Source organism: Myxocyprinus asiaticus, chromosome 41 (genome assembly GCF_019703515.2).
Source record: "Myxocyprinus asiaticus isolate MX2 ecotype Aquarium Trade chromosome 41, UBuf_Myxa_2, whole genome shotgun sequence".
Lineage (NCBI taxonomy): Eukaryota > Metazoa > Chordata > Actinopteri > Cypriniformes > Catostomidae > Myxocyprinus > Myxocyprinus asiaticus.
In genome coordinates this window covers 6,858,354-6,882,677 of record NC_059384.1, presented here as the reverse complement: position 1 = coordinate 6,882,677, position 24,324 = coordinate 6,858,354, and the positions used below count along the sequence as shown (strand labels likewise).

General features: G+C 37.1%; 1 protein-coding gene across 3 annotated transcripts in view; it reads left to right on the top strand.

The window, feature by feature from the left end:
• The window catches only part of slc4a2b (solute carrier family 4 member 2b), an 83,789-nt gene that overhangs the window by 34,744 nt on the left and 24,721 nt on the right, over window positions 1-24,324 (top strand). For 2 of the 3 annotated variants that reach the window (XM_051682350.1, XM_051682351.1), the window contains 6 exons: window positions 1,509-1,681; window positions 12,111-12,273; window positions 15,485-15,720; window positions 17,897-18,021; window positions 19,582-19,781; window positions 23,902-24,038. In XM_051682350.1, the coding sequence (XP_051538310.1) occupies window positions 1,622-1,681; window positions 12,111-12,273; window positions 15,485-15,720; window positions 17,897-18,021; window positions 19,582-19,781; window positions 23,902-24,038 (921 nt within the window). In that variant the 5' untranslated portion in view covers window positions 1,509-1,621. Of the gene's footprint in view, window positions 1-1,508; window positions 1,682-4,603; window positions 4,744-12,110; window positions 12,274-15,484; window positions 15,721-17,896; window positions 18,022-19,581; window positions 19,782-23,901; window positions 24,039-24,324 lie in introns of those variants that run through there. The other variant, XM_051682352.1, reaches the window with a different exon arrangement.

The following is a 24,324-nucleotide window of genomic DNA, read 5'->3' as shown; positions in this document are numbered from 1 at the left end:
AAATGGCAGAATTTTTTTTTTTTTTTTTTTTTTTTTTAAATTATCAAAGAGATTTTGTTTTTCTTCCAGTTATAATTTTTTTTTTTTTTTTTTTGGACAAAATTTCATGACAACTCGCATTAGCTGGTGAAATTGTAAGATATTGTATGACTTGCCTTGTACAAATAAGATACGACTTTTAGGCCAACCAGTCAACAAACAGAATTTTAAATGGATACAATATGGGTATAAAATTTTAGCTAGCCTCCTATCCAACACTTTCTTTTAAGAAAGGAAAAGTCTTTATACAAATGTGGTTACTTATTCCCAGAGTTGGAGTCTTGATCTTGTGGTCTTGGTCTCAAGGTGGTCTTGGTCTGGATCTGGGTCTCGGTTTATGGTCTTAGTCAAGCCCGCAGTGTATTACCAGTGCACTAAATGTGATAATTATTTCAACCACTAGTTGGTGTAGCATCTACACCATTACAATTTGCAAGTACTTCTGCCTCTGTGTCATCTTCTGCCATGAGTTTACTCACCCTCATGCCATCCCAGAGGTGTATTACTTTCTTTCTTCTGCTGAACACAAATGAAGATTTTTAGAAGAATATCTCAGCTCTGTAGGTCCATACAATGCAAGTGAATGGTGACCAGACCTTTGAAGCTCCATTAAGCACATTAAGTCAAGATGGTTAAATCCATATCTTCAAAAGTGATATGGTAGGTGTGGGTGAGAATATTTAAGTCCTTTTTTACTATAAATTTCCACTTTCACATTTACTTTCCTAAGCACTCTTCTCCCATAAGAGTTGTTCTTTTGTTTTTGGTGATTTGCATTCTTTGTGCATATCACCCCCTACTGGGAAGGGAGGAGGATTTATATTTAAAAAGGACTTAAATATTTATCAGTTTCTCACCCACACCTATCATATCACTTCTGAAGATATGGATTTAACCACTGGAGTCGTATGGATTACTTTTATGATGACTTCATCTGCTTTTTTGAGCTTTAAAGGTCTGGTCACCATTCTCTTGCATTGTAAGGACCAACAGAGCAGAGATATTCTTCTAAAAATCTTCTTTTGTGTTCAGCAGAAGAAAGTCATACACATCTGGGATGGCATGAGGTTGAGTAAATGAGAGATTTCATTTTTGAGTGAACTATCCCTTTAACATGATTTTAGTGAGATATAACCAATTTTACAACTTTGTTGCCATGATGTAGTGTAAACATACCCTAAAATTACTGTAAAAAATGATGATTTAAGCAACTTTACAGCTCAAATAATACATTATAAGCTCTACATTTGCCTCCCTGTAACCTTTTTGTTTTTTTTTGTTTTTTTAAGGAAAAGGGACAAGTCGAAATTATTTTGTTGTGGTAATCAACATTGTCACAAATGCTGTCGATTGAGCTTAGCTTGTATTGAACCCAGAATATTTCTTTAAATACACAACTCTCACTTTACCAGTAATCAAAGATTTCCTTTTTAATGAAGTATTTCACTGTATGTGTCTTTCATTCACAGGTTATGCTGCCCATAAACTCCTGCTTGAGACTCGGTGAGAAAAAGAAAGGCTAAAGCCTGTCCAAAACATCGTCGTGTTCAGCATCTTCTGTGCTGCCCAACTGCAGTCAAACATGAGTGACCCCGTGACATCAGATGAACTCATCAACGCTGTGGCTTTAGTCATTCACAATGTAAGTTGACTGCTTGATTGAATTATTCCGAGATTTATGTGCAGATATTCAGTACGAAGTAATTATCATGAACATGGTGGGTTTTTGTTTATTTTGTATTTATATTTATAGGTCATATTTATAGACCTTGGTGTTTACATGGTCCTCCAAGGTACTTCAAAGAATACCATGTTACCTTTTCTAAAACTAAACAAAAAACATGGTATTACCATGATATTGCAACTGTACACGTTCAAAAAGCATTCATTCATTTAATCTATATGACAGTACAGTGGTATTACCATGGTACATATCCACAACCCCATGGTATTACCATGGTACCATGTCCTAAACCATGGTAATATCATGGTAGTTTCTTTTTGGAAGTGAGGTGAGCAGTTTCCTTAATGCTTTAAATAAGAATTAAACTTTTTCTAGATTTCCATCGGCAGTGGTTTCCATAGTTATCTATAAATATATTTATTCATTTATTCACTTTTGTGCCTCAATCTCTGTCTTTTACATGTGAAAGATATTCCCTTTTTCTTTTTTTCTTTGAAGGACCATTGTAATTAAGATTCAGACAGATTTCCTAAACAAACGCCTGTGTTGTAATTATGTGTGGTGTTTTAAATCACTGAATTGTTTGCCCAGTATCACTGACAGATACTATAAAACTCATTTAGGCATTGCAGAGGAAACTTTTCACCCACAAAATTGAAGTTTTTCTTTCCTGCAGTTGTTTGCAGTGAATCTGACTTAAACTGTCAGCCTCTCCAAACCCACACATTGCTGTTTCATCATCCCCAGGGCTTCAGCGTTAAAGAGCCAGATCCTTTTTGTATCTACTGTTTGTTCAGAATAGGATCTCTTTAACAGTGCAGTCTTTTGGAAATGAGTATTTTCAGTCTAATTTTGGTTTACTAATTTGCCCTGCAATTCAAACAATGGTCGGAATAACATTTTATCCTTTAAACATTTTATCTTTTATAATAAATGTAATATGTTGCTACAGTATATCAATACCAGTTATTTTTCAGTTTTTTATTTGTCATCTTTTCTTTTGATGAAAATGTCCTTGAAATTTAGTCAGTTTTTCATCATGTCATACTCATTCATTTTAGTCAATTTAACTCAAATTGTTTATAATTTTATTCGACAAAAATAACATTTTTGTTGACAATAATGTGCAAAATGACACCTGTATCAAATTGTAACAGACCAACTATTTATATATTAAAACCAATAAAACATGTTTCAAATGTATTAAAGATGAACATGTTTAAAATGTAAGGTTAAACAAGAAAAAACTGTCCTGAAATAAGAGCATATAGTGAATTTACTGAAGTATTAGCTGCATTTTAGAAGTCACTCTTGTGAATTCCTCATGTTTAGATGGTTTAGGATTTTGTGTATAGGATTTTATTTTTATTTATTTATTTATTTTTTTGTGAAAACTGCATATTCACAATTTATGCATTGTCTGTGCAAATATACTGATTGTTGTGGATATAGCTGATTAATCTCACATGTCAGTAATTTTGTTGGCGAGATTAATGCTGCCAGTCACTCTACCATTTAAACACTAAAGTTGTGAGCTGTATTCTGCAAATGTTGTAAACACATTCATGCTACAGCGAAATATTTTGTGATTATAAATTCAGACATTTCTTAATAATTGAAACAAGTTTGCGCTTTCTGAAGACCCCATGAAATTGCTTGAAGAGCACAGTTTTCTTTACTGTTTTACTGGTATTTCCTATTGAAATAGAAAATTGGGGCAGGACATACAGTATTAAAGAGATTGTCCCTCTTTTTTTTTAAACTTTACATCACACCCGTTAACATGATTTGCTACTTGCTACTGCCACTCAGAAGTAGGTGGTATTATTGGGAAAGACATTATTGGACAGAATGAGTGCAAGATGAGTCATCAATATCTGGGGTATGTTTTAGGGCTGTCAACAGGGCTTAGAAACTAAATAAAAGAATACCTTAATACTAAAAAAATTCAAATTATATTTACTTTTTAAAGACTTTATTTCAGTTAAGGGAAAAAAGCTACAAGACGTCAATGATCACCAATTTTTTAATTCGACATTTCGTAAGTCCACAAGAGGGCGCAATGACTACATAAAAACCAAGCAGCACCATGATGCATGGATGCTGAGCTGAGACACTGAAAAATCAGTTAAACGCAGCGCATCGGTTTACATAGAAAAACAAATGGGGAAAGTGCACAAACACAGCTCTGTGTAAACGACTCCTTATGCTGTGAGACGCTGATAAGAGCAATCGACCCACTGACCAATGGCCTCCACCTTAATCATTGTCAGTGCTTGGCACACATTTTAAATTTGAATTAACAGTTTTTGCATTTGAATGTGCATTTTTTAAATTTGACGAATATTCGAATTTTAGTTTGACAGCCTTGGTTTGTTTTCCCAGAAGAGAAAGACTGTATATTTTATATGCATACATATGCAAAAGTTAGTTTCGTCAAGGTTATGGAGAACACTAGCATATAGATGACCTCAAAGCAGACATGGACTAAAAGCCACAAAACACCAATTTGGATTTCAAGCAGTCTTTAAGGCAAGAAATGATACGTTGGTGGTATCATCCACATTTATTGTGTCATAAAACGGCATTGATATAAATTTCTCGTTGGCTGGTGGAATTCAGAATAAAACAAGTATTAAGCCTAACTACTGTAATTAGATAAACTCTTTTGACTAGTGCCCTGACGGCAAGCAAATATTGACCTGTTAGGTTAATGATTATCAACCCTTGAAGCGACTGCCAGTTGTGTCTGAGTTTGTATATGGGGGTGTGTTTTGGGGGAAGATTAGACAATCAGTGGTTGGAGTTAAAGAGAAGGGTTGATATTGTGAAACTTTGCTATTCCATTTCCTCTTCCTGCTTTGGTCATGTGACGAGGGAGGTTACAGAGCGGCGTACAGGATCTGTTTGCTCATCTTTTAGATTTGCTTTAGTAAACAGAATATTTTTCTTTCCCTGTGAGACAATCACCTGTGTTTAAACTTAATAGATGACCAATGGATTTCCTGTGCAATTTAAAGGTTAGTCATTTACTGGGTTAAAGGCCTTGTTGGCATGTGTGATAATAAACATGTTATTTTCAGGATGACCATGTGTCCTCGTTGGTCATGCAGGAGTGGTCTACATAAGTCTCTGGCCCTCTGATTTGAGTCATTATTGGCTGTTTTGCAATATGTCTTAGGGTCTTTTAAACCAATACTTGACAAGCAATACAGTTTAAATGAATGCTGCTTTTGGAAGACTGCTGTGGCTGGTGAAGGTTAGTTCATCAATAATAAGCAGGCTAAATAGTAAGAGGCTCTTGTGTCTACTGGTTATCAATGTTCCTAATCTCACTCCAGTGTAATATTTACTTTAGAATTTAAGACATTACAATACCTAAAAATTCTATGTTGATAAAATGAATATAGAAAATATGCTATGGTATAATTTCTTCATAAGCAATTAATTATAATTGCTTGTAAGGTATCAGTAAATGCCAAATGAAAGTTTGCCTTTTTCACAGAATTTCTTTTGATTAGATTTGGAACAAATGTGGTTTATTTGTTGAATTGATTTTGACATCAAAGGTCAATATATCAATATAATCAGTCAATATAATTATTGCCCAGTTATGGTCTAAAACATGAAACACCTGCAGAGCCGTGTTGATTGTCACACACACATTTTATCTTTTTATTTATTTATTTATTTTGGTCATATTTTTTGGTCTTTTGACTAAAATATCCAAATTTGTCATTTATTAATTTGTCAATTTTACACAACTAAAATGGCATATCATTTTAGTTGACAAAAATAACATTTAAGTTGGTGATAATGAGCAAATTACAAAAACAGGTTTCGAAATGTAACGGACCAAACTTTAGCAAAAATTCTAATATTTTGAAAAATTTATAAATTAATTACAATTATATAAACATGTGTCAAACATATTAAAGATTATTATGTTTGATATGTAAGATTAAAGAACATGAGAAAATTGTCCTGAAAACCTGAGGCCCTGAAATAATAGCATACATTAAAAAATATATATATATTTTAGCCTATTTTTAAGATTTACACTTTATAATTTCTTAACAAAATTACGTCAAATTAAATTGTGTAATGTTTAACAAAATTAAATTAATAAAACTTAATAGGTTTTTTAATATTATTTTAATAAAGATTACTCAATTCAATTTGAAATGCGTAAGTCTTAAATTTATTTTATAATGTATATTTATAATGAGTGTATAATGAATTCACTTAAGTATAAGCTACTTTTTAGAATTCCTCACGTTTAGGATATTACGTTAAGTGTAGCGTGTTTTGAAGGAAACTGCGTATTCACATCACAAGTTATGCATTCTCACTGCTGCATAACTTAATTCATGTTCACCTGTTCATTTGCTTAATTTCTGTGCAGTTGTAATACTGCTTTTATGTTGTGGATATGTTGTGGACACAAAGACTGTTTACGGGAATTTCAAGGGTGTAATCTTTGTCCTGTGATGTGCTGAAGTTGTGCAAATCACCTTTGTGTGTTGGGGAAAGCCATTTTTACCATAAGAAACCAAACATAACTAGTCTACTTTTTGAGGACTTTGTTTAGGTTGGACTCAATCCAATGTTCCCACATGTACAAATCACAACATCAAAGACCTGGTTCCGAAGTAGAACATATTTGCGGCACCCCCGTAAAGTCTCTGGGATCAATTTGCCAGTGGTTTGCACCTCAACATTAACATAAAGCAATATTCCAGGTTCAATACAAGTTAAGCTCAGTCGACAGCATTTGTGGCATAATGGTGATGTTGAAATGTTGAAAATCGGTGCTTGCTCAGTTTTCCAGCTGTCTTTGTTTCAGAAGTATTTTTCCCATAATTTTTTTTCTAACGGAAGCAAGTCAAACACGCCAACTTTGTGCAATACCGACAGCTGTGCAAAGAAGTCAGAAAGAAAATGAAGGCTGAACGAGAAGCTTATTGGAATAAGGTAGCGGCCGACCTTGAAGCATCATCCAGGCACGAATATCAGTCCTGTACCAGACCCTCAAGAGGTTGAGTGGATGAAGCAAATCAACAAGTTTCAACAAAGAAGACGGAAGGAGGAGCATTTCCAAGAGCTACTCAACCATGATCCACTGCACGGATCGACAGCAGAGCCAACACCCATAAACCCACCTGAGAATCCATTCTTCGATGGTGAGCCAAGTGTTGACAAAGTGAGAACTGCCATAAAATCGCTGAAGAATGAAAAGGCTCCTGGAGAAGACCAAGTCACCGCCGAAGTGATCAAAGCCGGAGGAGACGTCTTGTTAAATTAGCTTCACATGCTCCTACAACTGATTTGGCGCTCAGAACACATTCCATTAACGTGGAAGAAGTCCGATATCATGCCAATTCTGAAGAAAGGCTACAGTCGGGAATGTAAGAACTACCATGGGATCAGTCTGCTCTCCATTATTGCCAAGGTGTTCATGAAGATTGTTCAATCCAGGCTGAAGAAATATTGCGAGCAGACGAGCCGAGAAGAACAAGTCGGATTCAGGCAAAATCGAGGCTGCTGCAATCAAATCTTTACTATTTGTCAATTGATGGATGAAAGAATCCAATGTGGGAAGCGTACCATCATCATCTTAATTGACTTCAGATCAGCGTTCAACTGCGTCCATTGGCCAGCCCTGTGGAGGATGTTGGAGGCTGAGCAGGTGCCCCAGGAGATCATCCAACACCTTCAAACATCATACGATGGCTTTAACTAACTAAACTATCCAAAGAATTTATTGTCCAAACCGGAGTCTGCCAAGATGATGTTGCCTCTCCTCAGTTGTTCAATATAGTGATGGATACCATCATGAGAAATCCAGTATGAGAACAACAACTTTGTGACCGATATGATGTTTGCAGATGGCAGTGCCATATTTGCAGACACGGACACCGAGGCCACCGACGTCCTCTACGATATCACCCAGATTGCCCAACTGTAAAGTCTGAAGATTAATCCAGATAAAACCAAAGTCCTGACAATGGTTGGATCGTGGACCAATGTTCACCTCCAAATCGTCCAAGTCGAGCAAGTGCAAGAATTCAAATACTTGGATCCCTAATCCAGGAGAGGAAAGTGGCACCTGCCACCAAAGTCCATAATAGAATGAGCAAGGCAACAGCTGCATTTGCGTTGCTCAAGTGGTGCCTAAGGAAAAAGAACCATATCTCTGTCAAGAATAAAATACATCTTTTCCGGACACTGATCCTGCCAATTCTTCTGTATGTCTCCGAAATGTGGACTCTGCTCAAGTCAGATCTAAACAAACTCGAGGTCTTCCAAATGCGATACCTGCGGCAGGTTCTGGGAATTTCCCTTCGGGACTGACTTCAGAACAAGACCATCCGTACAGGATATGATAAATAACCGAAGAGGCGATTCAGTCGAGACGGCTGAGGTGGTTCGGGCACGTCTGCCGAATGAACACTAACCGGAGACCATATCAGCTTCTCTGGCATCAAAGACCAACGGATTGGAGGGTGCAAAGATCTGCGCCGAAGAAGACCTGGTACAAACAATTACCATCGCAAATATGGCGATGGCATCAACCCATATGATGCCATCGCCATGGATCGTCAAGCATGGAAAGGCATTATGAATGAGGTTCGAAGTCCAGCAGCACCCACAGCAGCAGACAGACTCCGGAGACAACCCCGGCACATCGCCAGCTAGGGATCAACGAAAAAGAAGTGGCATTGTTGAATTCTAGATTTTATGATTGTTTGACAAAAATTTCAAGCTCTAGTCTAAAACAGTACACCTATGAAGTTGCAAATTCGTGCATAACGGGTCCATACTACTGTTCTTTCCAAACTAATGGTAGTGAATTGGACTGTTTTATGCAAGATAATTAATAGGTGGCATTAGGAAGTAGTCCTATACACAATCTTGTTTTTGAATTGGTGAGATAAAATTCTGTCATCGTTTACTCATTCTCATTTTGTTTCCAATCTACAGTGCATTCAGAAAGTATTCAGACCCCTTAATTTTTTTCACATTTTGTTATGTTGCAGTCTTATGCTAAAAATTATTATTTATTTTTTTTCCACATCAATCTTCACTCCATACCCCATAATGACAAAGCAAAAACCAGATTTTTGATAACACTGCAAATTTATTAAAAAGAAAAAACTGAAATATCACATTGACATAAGTATTCAGACCCTTAACTCAGTACTTAGTTGAAGCACCTTTGGCAGCGATTACAGCCTTAAGTCTTTTTGGGTATGATGCGACAAGCTTTGCACACCTGGATTTGGGGATTTTCTGCCACTCTTCTCTACAGATCCTATCAAGCTCTGTCAGTTTGGATGGGGACCGTTAGTGGACAGCCATTTTCAAATCAAATTCCTTTATTGTCACTCAACCATATACACAAGTGCAACAGTGGGTGAAAGTCTTGGGTGCAGTTCCAAGCAACATAGCAGTATGTCAATTACAATAAACATCTGATTTACAGATAACACAGTTTACACATCTTGTTACACAACACAATATACAATATACAACTACTAATATACAGTATACACAAAATAAGAAGACTGTATACAATAAAAATAATATACAGTATACAGTATACACAATAAGAAGACTGTATACAATAAAAATACACTGTACCCCCCCTCCCCCATGTAATCGGTGGAAATAAATATGAAGTGTTGTGTTGACATTCAGCTGTCGGTTGATAGTCAGTTTGCCAGTGTGAAGAGAAGAATAAAATTTGAGTCCAGTCTGAGGCTAATAAAGTGCAGTGCTGATATGTATCGTGAGCGATCAAGAGTTCAAAAGTCTGATTGCTTGGGGGAAGAAGCTTCATGAAGTCTGCTGGTGCGGGTCCTGATGCTGCGATACCGCCTGCCTGATGGTAGCAGTGAGAGCAGTCCATGGCTTGGGTGGCTGGAGTCTCTGATGATCTTCCAAGCTTTTTTCACACACCGCTTGGTATAGATGTCCTGGAGGGAGGGAAGCTCACCTCCGATGATGTGTCTGGCAGTTCGCACCACCCTTTGCAGGGCTTTGCGGTTGAGGGCGGTGCTGTTGCCGTACCAGGCAGTGATGCAGCCTGTCAGGATGCTCTCTACAGTGCTGATGTAGAACTGTGCGAGGATGTGGTGGTTCATTCCAAACTTCCTTAGCCATCTCAGGAAGAAGAGGCGCTGGTGAGCCTTCACAACGGCCTCAGTGTGGACTGACCATGTGACCTCAGTGATGTGGACACAGAGGAACTTGAAGCTGCTCATTTTCAGGTCTCTCCAGAGATGTTTGATTGGGTTCAAGTCCGGGCTCTGGCTGGGCCACTCAAGGACATTCACAGAGCTGTCCCTAAGCCACTCTTGCGTTGTGCTTAGGGTCATTGTCCTGTTGGAAGGTGAACCTTCTCCCCTGATTGCTCAGTTTGGCCGGGCGGTCAGCTCTAGGAAGAGTCCTGGTTGTTCCAAACTTTCCATTTAAGAATTATGGAGGCCACTGTGCTCTTGGGAACTTTCAATGCAGCTGAAAAAAGTTTTGTAGCCTTCATCTGTGCCTCAACACAATCCTGTCTCTGAGCTCTGCAGGCAGTTCCATGTCTTGGTTTTTGCTCTATGCATTTTCAGCTGTGAGACCTTATATAGACAGGTGTGTGTACCTTTCCAAATCATGTTCAATCAATTGAATTTGCCACAGGTGGACCCCAATTAAAATGTAGAAACATCTCAAAGATGATCCAGAGAAATGTGATGCACCTGAGCTAAATTTCAAGTGTCATAGCAAAGGGTCTGAATAATTATGTCAATGTGTGATTTCAGTTTTTTTCTTTTTTAGTAAATTTGCAAAGTTATCAAAAATCTGGTTTTTGCTTTGTCATTATGGGATATGGAGTGTAGATTGATGTGAAAAAATAAAATAATAATAATTTAAAGCATTTTAGCATAAGGCTGCAAAATAACAAAATGGAAAAAAATGAAGGGGTCTAAATACTTTCTGAATGCACTGTATATGAATTTATTTGCTCCATGGAAAACAAATAAAGATGCAATGCACAAGTAACAAAAAATCATACAGGTTTAGAACAGCATTAGGGTGAGTAAATTATTGAATTGTCATTTTGGGATGAACTACCCCCTTAAGCCCTGGAATGACTGAGTGTGTTAATGGATTTTATGCTGCCTTTTACAGTTTGACAGCTCAATGTGGCATATGAACATGTAAAGGCATTTCTGTTCTCATACATGCTGTACATTCCAAGCTGCATTAACCGCTGGCCCAAAACACAAATGCCGTGTTGTGGATGGCGGCTGTTCCAGGTCTCAACATTTTACACTCAGCTGTGCATTTATAGTGTACACATTTCTGTTGTATGTAGGTGAAACAATTTCTGAAACAACATTCACCTGAGTTGAAATGGAATAGACCTTGCAAAGTTCTTAGTGCAGTATGCCACTCCAGGCTGGTTCATTAGACCCAGATTAAGTCCAACAGTAAATTGAGAGAATAATTTAGTTCAAAAATAACGATTTCGTAATCCGTTGTCCTGAACACAAATAACTTCATTGAAGCATGTTGCCCTTTCAAAACAGTATTATGGTGGTACCATGGTACTTGATATACTGTAAACTATAATATTGAATGATGGCCATATTCATTTACCATGTTATTCAAAGAATACCATGGTAGTACCCCCCCCCCCCAAAATGGCAGTACCTTGGTAATTTGTATTAGTGTGGTAAGGAATGAATGAACCAGTTAATTACTGAAATAGCACTTTATTTGCATTTTATTTCTGTTGTTTATGTATTTATTTGATTTATTTTAATGAGCACATGGCGAAGGCACCATTGAAGTGTAGCTAATGAGATTTGTTTTTGACTTGAGGGTATTTGCTCGTGTCATTATAGTAAGCACACCAATCACACACAGTAATGTAAAACCAATAGGCTATTTTATTTATTTTTTTACATTCATGTACAGGATACCATGATTCATGCTCATTTTGAAAAAGAAAAAAACTCAGATTTTCAAAATGTTCCTTAAACTTCCTTAAATGAATTAGTCTCATACCTTTTAAAGTTTAATATGTTAAAGGGTAGTTCATACACAGATTAAAGGAAGAACATTAGATTTTTGTCACCATTCACGTTCATTGCATCTTTTTCCATACAAGTGAATTTTGACAGGTTAACATTCTCCCTAACATCTCCACTTTTGTGTTTAAACTTGGCTCTCTGGTCATTAAATCTTTAGTGTTACTGTACGATTAATTGCTTTTGACCACTACTCCCTCTAGTGATCGTTTCAGGAGCTGCATGGAAAATGAAATCATATCCTAAAAGAGCTCATGCATGGAATTTGAATTTTTGGTCATCTTGTGTGCTCTCCCCAGCCCGAGTCATCAACCTCACCTGTTCAAGTACCACAGAGGGAGGATGAGGAGGAAGGTGACCTGAACAAAGCATTAGGTGTTCAGCATTTCCAGCAGATCCTGAGCCCCACTTCCAGGGTTCCCGGAGAGCAGCACCGCACCTACAATGAAGAAGACTTTGAGTGTAAGTTCAGATGTCTCTGTAATGTATGGAGCCGGTAGTGTTTGGTCGTATCTTTAACTGTCATCATATTTTTTAATGATTACATTTTAGTTCCTGTAGTTCAACTGGTAGAGCATGGCGCTAGCAACTCCAAGGTAATTGGTTTGATTCCAAGAAACACAAAAAGAGATGCAATGTAAACATCGAATGCACTAAGTTGTTTTGGATAAAAGTGTCTGCCAAATGCATAAATGTAAATGTCTGCATAGTGATTTTGTTGTACATTTTATAAGCACTTTCATACACCATTACAATACTTTGGAATCTAATGTTGAATCTTGCACAATGAACTGCAAATTGATTCTTTACATTCATTACAAGAATGAGTTATTATATGATTAAGAAATACATCTTGTGCTACCATCATTTCAGTATTTTCAGTTCAAGTCATTTCTTTTTCAGCGTCTCAAGTCAGCAAAATTATACAAATAAAAAAAAGCAAATCGAATGTCATTTTTAACTGAGATATGAATCGAGACAAAAAACAAAAAGGGAATGTTTTGAAATTTACACTTTACCTACTTTTATTTTCAATGATAAGGCAGTAAGATATATAAAAATGAAGGTTGTTGATTTTACACATTAATTTAGTGAAATTAAATTGTATAAAATAACATGTTCAAAAATGCAACTAATTAATGATGCCACCGTAATAAGGAATTTTCCACCCTCATGTTTTCGCATGCATTTTTCACATCTTGAGAACTTTTTTTTTTTTCCCACCCAATTTGAAATGCCCAATTCCCAGTGCGTTGTTGTTTTTTTTTTTTTTTTTTTTTTTTTTAAGTCCTCATGGTCGCGTAGTGATTCGCATCAATCCGGGTGGCAGAGGATGAATCCCAGTTGCCTCCGCGTCTGAGACCATCAACCCGCGCATCTTATCACGTGGCTTATTGAGCGCGTTGCCACAGAGACATAGCGCGTGTGGAGGCTTCACGCCATCCACCGTGGCATCCACGCTCAACTCACCAGGCACCCCACTGACAATGAACCACATTATAGTGACTACGTGGAGATTACCCCATGTGACTCTACCCTCCCTAGCAGCCGGGCCAGTTTGGTTGCTTAGGAGACCTGGCTGGAGTCACTCAGCACGCCCTGGGATTCGAACTAGTGAACGCCAGGGGTGGTAGCCAGCGTCTTTTACCACTGAGCTACCCAGGTCACTCAACATTGTTGAGTGATGAACTCAATTGTAAAATGGCTTTAGACTGTAGGACAGTGATAGGCTTATGTTCAATGATATGGAAATAAACAATATATTGACTTCTAAAGCCACTTTTTGTATTGTAATTAGGGCTGTCGATTTAATATATACATTTAGTGCAATTAATTACACTGATGAGCCAAAGCATTGACCACCTGCCTAATATGCTGTTGGTCTTCTGCATGCCACCAAAACAGTGCCGACACTGAGGCATGGACTCTGCAAGACCCCTAATGGTGTCCTGTGGTATCTGGCACCAAGACATAGCAGCAGATCCTTCAAGTCTTGTATGTTGCGAGATGGAGCTGCCGTGGATGGACTTGTTGGTCCAGCACATCCCACAGATGCTCAGTCAGATTGAGATCTGGGGAATTTGGAGGCCATGGCAACACCTTGAACTCTTCATTATGTTCCTCAAACCATTCCCGAACAATGTGCGCAGTGTCCTGCTGAAAGAGGTTGAAAGAAGCTATTGCCATCAGGAATACCATTGCCATGAAGGGGTGTACCTGGTCTGCAACAATGTGTGGGTAGGTGACGTGTCAAATTGATGTCCACATGAATGACCGGACCCAGGGTTTCCCAGCAGAACATTGCCTAGAGCTTCACGCTCCCTCCACTGGCTTGTCGTCTTCCCACAGTGCATCCTGGTGCCATCACTTCCCAAGGAAAACAGCGCATACGTACACGGCCGTCAACGTGATGTAAAACAAAACGGGACTCATTAGACCATGTGACCTTCTCCCTCTGCTCCAAGGTCCAGTTCTGACACTTGCGTGCCCATTGTAGGTGCTTTCAACGTTGGACAGATGTCAACATGGGCAGTTTGACCGGTCTGTGACTACGCAGCCCTATACGCAGCAGGGTGCGATGCACTGTGTTGTGACACATTCCTCCCATAACCATCAAAATTTTCTGTGACGTGTGCCACAGTAGACCTTCTGTTTGTTCGGACCAGACGGGATAGCCTTTGTTGCCCTTGCACATCGACGAGCCTTGTACGCCCAACATCCTGTCGCCGATTTGTGGTTTGTCCCTCCTCAGACCACTGTTGGTAGGTACTCACCACTGCTGACCGGGAGCACCCCACAAGCCTTGCTGTTTCAGAGATGCTCTGACCCAATCGTCTGGCCATAAGAATTTGGCCCTTGTCAAAGTCGCTCAGGTCTTTACTCCTGCCCATTTCTCCTGCATTCAACATGTTAACTACGAGAACTGATTGTTCACGTACCATCTAATCTACGCAGACCTTGACATGTGGCCCTGTTAGGAGATGATCAACGTTATTCGCTTCACCTGTTAGTGGTCATAATGTTTTGGCTCATCAGTGTATATGAAAAATAACGCATACAATTTTTTTCCACAATTAATTATGCCTCCGACCTTTCCTACCAATTATAATATTTATTAGGTCTATATTTTATATTTATAATTTTAATTCTTAATTATCTTTATTTGGGGCCTCAGTAAATAATGGTATGCCATTAATTTCATCAATTAATCGGCACATCATGTAAAAGCTTTTTATCAATTGAGAGCCCTAACTGTAATCAATTCTTTATTCATCTTTGCCACGATAATGTAATGTCTTTTGAATTATTTGAATTATTATATTAATAATTATTTTGATTATTAAATATTAAATTTATCTTAATTGGGGTCTTTTCCTGAAAATATTGATATGCGATTAATAGTAATTAATCAATCACCATATAATGTAATCAATTAAAAATTAATAAATTGACCAGCCCTAGTAGAAATAAATGTGCTTATTTGAATATTATGATAGTACTCTTATTTGAGAATATGAAAGTGAAAGTGCTTCAAAATGTACACTTTCACATAATTCAGATTTACACTAATAAAACTGGAAAATTCTAGTACCCTGTTCCATTTGTAAAAGCCATTAATTTGAATATGCAGATCCGAAGTTCTCCTGTAATAATCTCCATCTTTTGTATCCAGATCACCGTCACTCCTCCCATCACATCCATCATCCTCTGTCCAAGCTCCCGGGAGATTGCCGGAGGAAGAAGAGGAGGAGGAGCAGCAGTAAGGACCACGGAGGGATTTCTAGCCCCATCACTACACTGCCCATCGAGGAGGTTGATGATGAAGAGGAGGAGGAGGAAGAGGCTACTGAAAGCCAGAGTGCCACCCCAGCATCAACAACAGACACTGAAAGAAAAGGCAATGTACAGGTAATCCTATTCAAGGTTACCATAGTCATGGAAAACCTGGAAATACTGTATCAGGAGATTTTAAAGCTATAGTGCAACATTGTTTTCAAACAGCTTCCTGAGTACACCCTTCATCTGCCATTGGTCAAAATAATAGATAGACCCGCCCCAAACTCATGCCATTGGTTGAGTCAATTTTGTGTCGAGCTAGACAGGTTGCTCAAAGCAAACAGAGCTGCAGTGTTTACACTTTTCTGGGAAATGAACCTATGAATGATTATTTATTGTTTCTGCATATTAAGCTGGGATACGAGAAAGTATTTGAACCTAAAAATTACATCACCTTTAAAATAGGGATTTGCAGGCCTGTAAAAGTCATGAAAACTAGGTTGTGGTAATTTTTTATAGTGAATATAATTTTGTTTAGTAATTCTTTGCTCAAAAATGTTTAATTGGCTAGAATTTTCATGATTGTGATCTCTATAAAATTATTTTTAAAAGTCATTATCTAGGAATCTGAACAATTGAGGGAAATAATGTACAGATTTTGCACTTTTGGAAAGGAATTGGTACTTTTATTCACCAAAGTGGCATTCAGCTGAGCACAATGTATAGTCAGGACATTAATAATGTGTAAAATTACTATTACAATTTTTATGTTCAGAACTTCTTAAACTACTTCAAAGAGTTCTCATCAAAAAATCCTCCACGTGCAGCAATGACAGCTTTGCAGATCCTTGGCAATCTAGCTGTCAGTTTGTCCAGATACTCGGTTGACATTTCACCCTACACTTCCTGTAGCACTTGCCATAGATGTGACTGTCTTGTCGGGCACTTCTCACGCACCTTGTGCTGATCCCACAAAAGCTCAATGGGGTTAAGATCCATAACACTCTTTTCCAATTATCTGTTGTCCAATGTCTGTGTTTCTTTGCCCACTCTAACCTTTTCTTTTTGTTTTTCTGTTTCAAAACTGACTTTTCTTTCCAATTCTTCCCATAAGGCCTGCACCCCTGAGTCTTCTCTTTACTGTTGTACATGAAACTGGTGTTGAGCGGGTAGAATTCAATGAAGCTGTCAGCTGAGGAAATGTGAGGCATCTATTTCTCAAACTAGAGACTCTGATGTACTTATCCTCTTGTTTAGTTGTACATCTGGCCTTCCACATCTCATTCTGTCCTTGTTAGAGCCAGTTGTCCTTTGTCTTTGAAGACTGTAGTGTACACCTTTGTATGAAATCTTCAGCTTTTTGGCAATTTCAAGCATTGTATAGCCTTCATTCTTCAAAACAATGACTGACTGTTGAGTTTCTAGAGAAAGCTGTTTCTTTTTTGCCATGTCTGACCTAATATTGACCTTAAGACATGCCAGTCTATTGCATACTGTGGCAACTCAAAAACAAACACAAAGACAATGATAAGCTTCATTTAACGAACCAAATAGCTTTCAACTGTGTTTGATATAATGGCAAGTGATTTTGTTTATTTATTTTTTTATTACCAAATTAACAATTTTGATTAATCAAGGCTGTGGTGTTGGAGTGATGGCTGCTGGAAATGGGGCCTGTCTAGATTTGATCAAAAAAGACTTCACATCGGTAATGTCCTGACTATACTTTGTGATCAGTTGAATGCCACTTTGGTGAAAGAAAGTACCAATTTTCTTCCGAAACAGCAAAATCCATACATTATTCCAAACTTTTGGCCGCCAGTGTGTGTGTGTGTGTATATGAAACATTATGGAAAAGTCATGGAAATTATTTGGTCAAAAGTGTTGGAACATTGTAGGTTAATTAAATCTGATTAATTAAATGTTTTATTAAATGTGATCTATTAAAGGGATACTTCACCCAAAGATGAAAATTCAGAATTTACTCACTCTCATGTTGTTCCATACACATGACATTCTTTGTTTTGTGGAACACAAGGTGAATTTTTAAAGAATACCTTGAATGCTCTTTTCAATGTAATGAAAGTTAAAGGGGACTGGATCAATCAAGTGCTGTCTTTCTTTAAAATAAATACCACTTGATTTAATTAGTTTATCTAATGCAGTGGTGTTCAGACATACTGTATATACATGTGGCTTAAGTGTGATTATTGTTGACTATAATATAAAATGCATCTCTATGCATATCAGATCTCAAGTTTTTAGTATCAGATTTTGCATTATTTCTCTCATTTCATCTCTTGTCCAGTTTTTTGTCTCTGACAATCCTCATGTGTCCACACCCGAGCATTCACATCCTCATGCTGCTCGAAGTCTTCTAATCATCCCCTCCACTGCTGTGTGCTCAGAACCCCAGGACAGCACATCTACCGAGTAAGTCCGTCTGCTTTGAGGATTTATCTTTTTCATTTACATAACAAACATTTATTAACCCTTAGTGTAGTTCCTCTAATATCTTAAGTCAAGATGAAATCAAAATTCACCCTATCAGTTTTATTATTGGAATGTTTGAAATGGTGGATGCTGTAAGTTGTGTTGTAAAACCTATAAATCATTCACCTTTAACTGTGCTCTTGGTTTACTGTAAATTGCAGTCACTGGATGCCAGTGCTCAGCACACCCTTTTTATTACCAAGTACAAGTTATTTCAGAGACAAGCAGGGTATATGATTCTCTTTAGATCTACATCACCTACTGTCAACATCACTTATCCGTTGCTACTAGCAACCGCCTTTTGCTTTTATAAACCCCTCTCTATCTGTTTTTTCTGTTCTGTTATCTTCTTAAGTGCTGGAGTTCTTCGTCAGATAATTCCTGTGTGTTTTCTTCTGTTCTTTTCATTCAGTAATAGTTTATAAGTTTAAAATGACAGGGATTTTGTCCCACAGCTAATTTAACATCATTTTAACAAAAGGGAACTTGGTTCAAAATAAAGTGTATCTATGTGGATTTAATTTCCCCAAAGCCAGTCTGTAGCAAATATTCTGCCAGTTTAGTTACTTTAGATTGAATTTTATGATATTGGCCTGTTTTTATGATCCGTGATCATACATATGTTATGTAATCATAACTTATTTTTTTATTAACCATAAGTTTTTGCTGCACTCTTACTCTACCTTTGTTAAATGTTTAAATTATATACACCAATGTTTTAAACATTCAAAAATGTTTGTTCTTGAAAGGCATTGATGCTTCTCTTCACCTCTGATGCATTAAATTTATCAAAAACACTATATTACACACACAAACACACACACACACACACACACACAAATGCTTAGCCTACAACAGTCACAGTAACTACAATATTGCAATTGAAAAGCATTTTTTCTGCCAAAATCTATGGTTACTAGAGTCTAAAATACTGGTTATAATATTTATTATAAGGTTACATTTGTTAACATTAGTAAATGCATTAGGTATCAGTAACTAACAATGAACAAAATATTTTTTACAGTATTGATTTGTCTTTGTTAACATTAGTTAATATAAATACAAGTGTTCATTGTTAGTTTACATTAGTTCATAGAGCATTAACTATAGTTAAAATATGGTATTTGCATAGTAAAACCATAATACCCACAAAATTATGATTTTTTTTTTTTTTTTTACCATCATTTTCATTTACCTGTATTATCACCATGGTTTCACTATGAATATCATGGTTAAAATATAGTTAATGTAGTAAAACCATGGTAAATTTATTGCAAGGGCACGCAAACCTTTTTCAGAAAAGCAATTCCCGCCCTGTCCTCTAAGGTACTCCATAATAATGTATCGCTTGCTTATTTTATTTTTTTATATAGTTAACACAAAACAGGATGTGCTTTTTTGCTGACTTGTTAATTCATTAACTTTTCAGTGTTTATTATTCATTTCCATCAGTGGCTTGATGAAGAAAGCTTGACAAATTCCTTGTTTTCTGTCTTTCAGAACATCTGAGACTGCTCCAGCAACCCCAAGCTCAGCTGAGCCCAATTCTCTGCATCGCGTTTCGAGCCGCAGCTATGACCTTCAGGAGAGGCGATGCACGGGCAACATGACGGGTACCGACCAGGCTAAATACCAGAGGATCCCCACAGATGAATTTGAGGCACGAACCCTGGCCTCAGCCCATCTCGACGGCATTAAAAGTGAGTTTGTAGTACAAATAACTACTAGATTCCATCTGAACCAAGTAGGTATTTGTGAAGTGTAATGATGAAGTGTGATGATGAAGTGTTCAATTGTAGTTGTAGTTGGAAGTTTTAGGTGCGTAAATTAAATGGGTAAAGAGTATGTTTGCTTGGATGAGGATCCTTTTGTATCGGTTCCAATTGTGATTCACCTCTGTGCTGTTTTGGGGTTCATGGCTTAAAACTCTATTTATGAGGGATTTTATGAATTACCATTGGAAAGAAATGAAAGGGGAAAATACTTCCAGAACCAAAATGGCAAAAAAAGTGGTCAGACACATTTGTAATCTATAATTTACAAGTATTACTATAGAGTTCTATAAGCTTCCGTTCAGTTTCATCTTATAAGACCTATGGTCTCCTGGTTGCATATCTACTTTTCACTTTGATATTATTTTTTTTATTTATTTATTTTTTTACACATTCCTGTTGGGCTTTGAACTTAAGCGAAGAATGGTCCAGAGGGTTATGCAGTCCTCACTAGCCCAGAGCTTAATCGACTTAACTGTGCCACCCCCAACACTACAATAAATCAACCTCGGTCAACTTGTTCCCTGAAATAGAACCCTACAAAGCATGTCTTGAGTAAAACTAATGGTGGATTAAGTTTGAAACAATGAAAAAATAAGTATTTGATTTGTTTGACAATCAAGTGCAAATTTATTGCCCATTCTTGCTGTATCACCAGGAGGTATAGCAAGCTGTATTTTGAGACAGCACAAGTAAAATGTGCGTAGGTGTTTCCACTGGTTTCATTGTGTTTTGAGTGATTTGTACCAAGCATCCCACTACACTTCACAGTAAGGGCTTTTTATGCCTGAATTGGGGTGAGCCTTTCTCAGAATTCAGCTGTATATCAACAGTTCCTGTTGTATACCACATCAGCTTTCTTATGCCTTGTGGGCCACTAATTACTCTGGAAAAGACCCAGCTGCTGGCATATGCTCAACAACAAGAATTGCACAGTTGCTCTCTACCCTTTTGTTTGACCTGTACACAAGTGTTTAGCTCCTCAAATTTGGTCAAAACGGGTATCAAGACTTCGAAGTAGAAACACCAGACATACAGTGGCCACAAAAAATATTTGGACACTTAATGATGCCTTCATGTGCTATCGGAATTATCCTACTTCCCAATTCTGAAGTGGTAATTACGAGGACGTTGCGTTCAAGTACTTTATTGCCGGAAAGAACGGAAAACATGGACGACGCCAGGTTTATTCAGACATATTTCTTGAGGAACTTTTATTTTAACACCATAATACGTATTACTACTGTTAGCATGCTGACGATAATGTAATTTTGGTCAAACACAAGCTATTTTCACAGTGTACAACATGCATCAAATGGTTGCTGGTATATTTAAAGGAATATGACCAAAACGGCAAGCGCTAGCAATTAGTTGCATTTAGAAGTAATAAAAACCTGTCATTTACTACAAAACCGTACTCTAGAACGTTTACGTTTCCTCCCAACTCGGAAACTTGGGTATCAGAATTATCTCAGAGATTCCCAGTCGTAATTACAAATTGACTTCTTGTGCTCAGAGGATTATTTTTACATCTGTACACCATGTTGCGTTTATTTTGGGCTCGTTTTAATCGGGATCATCTGCTGTATGTAACGATATGCCATTTTCCATATTCTGTTTGTGTTTAATGAAGTAAAAACATATATATACATTGTACGTTAGTTGGCTGAAGTCATTGCCACGTTTTTGCTTATTTCTTCAATAAACATTAACGGAATATGGAAACTGGCACATAATTACTTACACGACATGTAACTGTGCATAGATTTAACTTGCTAAAAAAACACTAGTTTGAGAGTGAAACTAATGTTGTGTTTTATAAGTTGGGAATTTTCCAATGTTATGACGCATGACTACCGATCTGTATGGTTTTTTTTTTTTTTTGTTTTATTTTTTTACCTATTTCCATTATGATTAGTTAATAATTTATTGAGACAGAGTACGCACATTTGTGACACACAACACACACACAAACTACCACTGCACACACAGTCTGGCTGCCGGCATTAATATTACTCCATATATACACAGATTTGTGATTGCATTGTGTTAGTAGTGTGTGGTTTTCTGTTTTATTTTCATTACACACTCTTAATTTATCGTCTCATTTTTGTTTAATTCATTATTACAAAGTTTAATATTCACTGTTTAATTGAGCAATTAATCAGGATTACCATAAATACCTCTGTAATACACTCTGGTTCACATTATATTCGCCAAACCTTAAAGAGCAGCGGTTAAGAGTTGGTCAGTTTGTGAATTCCAGATTCCAAGCTTTTACGTAAATGACATCTATGTTAATTAATAAATAATCTAGCAGTTCCAGTTTAAATGGTTAAAACACAAAAAGCTACATTATTGGTTCTTGGTATCGGTATTGGCCTCACTGAGCTGTTAATTATAATTTTTGTATCGACCTAGAAATCCTATAACTGTGTATCCCCAGTTGAAAGCTAGATATACTGTTGAAAATTAAGAAAGTATTTGGGAACTTTCATATCAAAATTTTCATACACATGAAATTCATCAACTTTCAAGTGTGGTGTATGTGTTCACTGTAACTAAAGTGCAAAGTATCATGTAAACAATTGGAATATAATGCACTGGAAATAAGTGCACCTTTAAACCCAACATTTAACATTTAGTACTTTTAGAAGCCTGTAATTTTTATGTACGAGTAAATCCTGAAATGTTAAACTTGCCTGTTTAAACTCACAGAGCTCCATTAGCTGTGTGGGAAAAAGCAGTCAGCTTTTTCCAACTATGTACACGATTAATTCACTCCTTTATTTTGGCCTCTTATCTTGATTGCAGTTAGACTCTCATCCACAGTTCCTGTACTCTCCCTAGTTAGTGAAATCCAATGAAATCTTTTCCTTACCTTTTGACCCTGAATGTCCTTGGCAACAGGCCCGTCCTGTAACTTAACCCTCATGAGCTTTGTGTTTATGAACAAAGGCAATGACCTGTGTGGTCATTTTGCTAATTTGAGGAATGCTGTAGGTACATCCATCTTTCTTACTCATGAAAGAAAAATTCATCCAAATCCATGAAAATCGAATTAACGGCTACAATAGGTTGAACCTAGCACAGATATGTAGGGAATTGAGTGCAACTGTTGTGTTCCGGAAGTAAAAATCCCATTCATTTTCTCATTCGGCTAATTGATTTTTAACAATAATATTTAAACCTTTAAACAGGGATGCAAACTACTCACCTTTCAGCTAAAGTCACCTTTTTTTATTTAAGTTAGTTTGCCCAATATGTTTGTTAAAATGTTCTACATTTTCCTTATTGAAATCACTTGAAAGGGTCACTTTAAACTTTAACTCTTTAAAAGCAACAAAAAAACTTTAAATACAACAAACAAATCAACTAAATATATATCTAAAACACCTGCTATGACTCACCTTTTTACCTCTCATAAGTTTGCATCCCTGTTTAAAGACAGACCTACCATGAGCTCAGAGGTTGTTGATTGATGGTATATGTTCCTGTTGAAGCCATCAGTCTGCGTAATTTTTTTTTTAAGTGTTTAATAGCTGAATTCCTGATGGAAAAACTGCACGTCCCATGGTCATTAAGAAAAAAGATATACCAAGCAGAGAATCGCGACAAACATACTGCACGTAGGGCTGTTGCGGTGAAATTTTTTTAAGGGCCAGCCACCACCGGTGAATGGTGGGGTACGGTGTTTGGAGGGAAGGAAGGGGGTGCGTGCACATTACATGTTTAATGTGGATCAAACTACAAAAAGTGCATCATTGAATACGGAATGGAAATTAAACCCTTTGTAAAATATCACAAAATACCATAATACAAAACTAAAAAATTGTTTGCATTGTTTAAATGTCTCTGTTATTGCACCAATAGCCTATCTTATACATTGGTAACATGTAAATGTCAACGGCTAAAAATATTCCACAATGTCAGAATATAAATGAACTCAAATATTCAACAGACTAAATATCAGTAAACAGCTGGACAATAATTAAATCTTCAGTACATCCTTGGCTGATAGCTTTTTTTTATAATTTTACTTTTCCAGGCCATCGTTTTGAAGATGTTCCAGGGGTACGAAGACACCTGGTTAGAAAAAACACCAAAGGTCACGTGGTACACGTTAGTAAAGATCACAAAGAACCAAGCACATACAACCGTAAACTGGACCGAACACCACATGAGGTAAGACCCATTTTCATTGACATAGTTTCTTGGTTGCTCTGACTAGATGTCAATCAACTATTAACCCAGTCTCAACCCCAATACATGTAATTCAGTCATTAGTTATGCAGTAATTAAAATGTTTTAGCCGCACCTATCCCACTAACTTGTTTTTGGTTCACTGTGACTAGCTAGTTTTTAGATCACTAAGTTCTGGACGATTGTTTCAAGCCATTTCTTAGATTGAAACTAACTCACCGCCTTCCCACTTTTATTTCAGAGAAACCTGCTGTCCTTTAGAACAAAT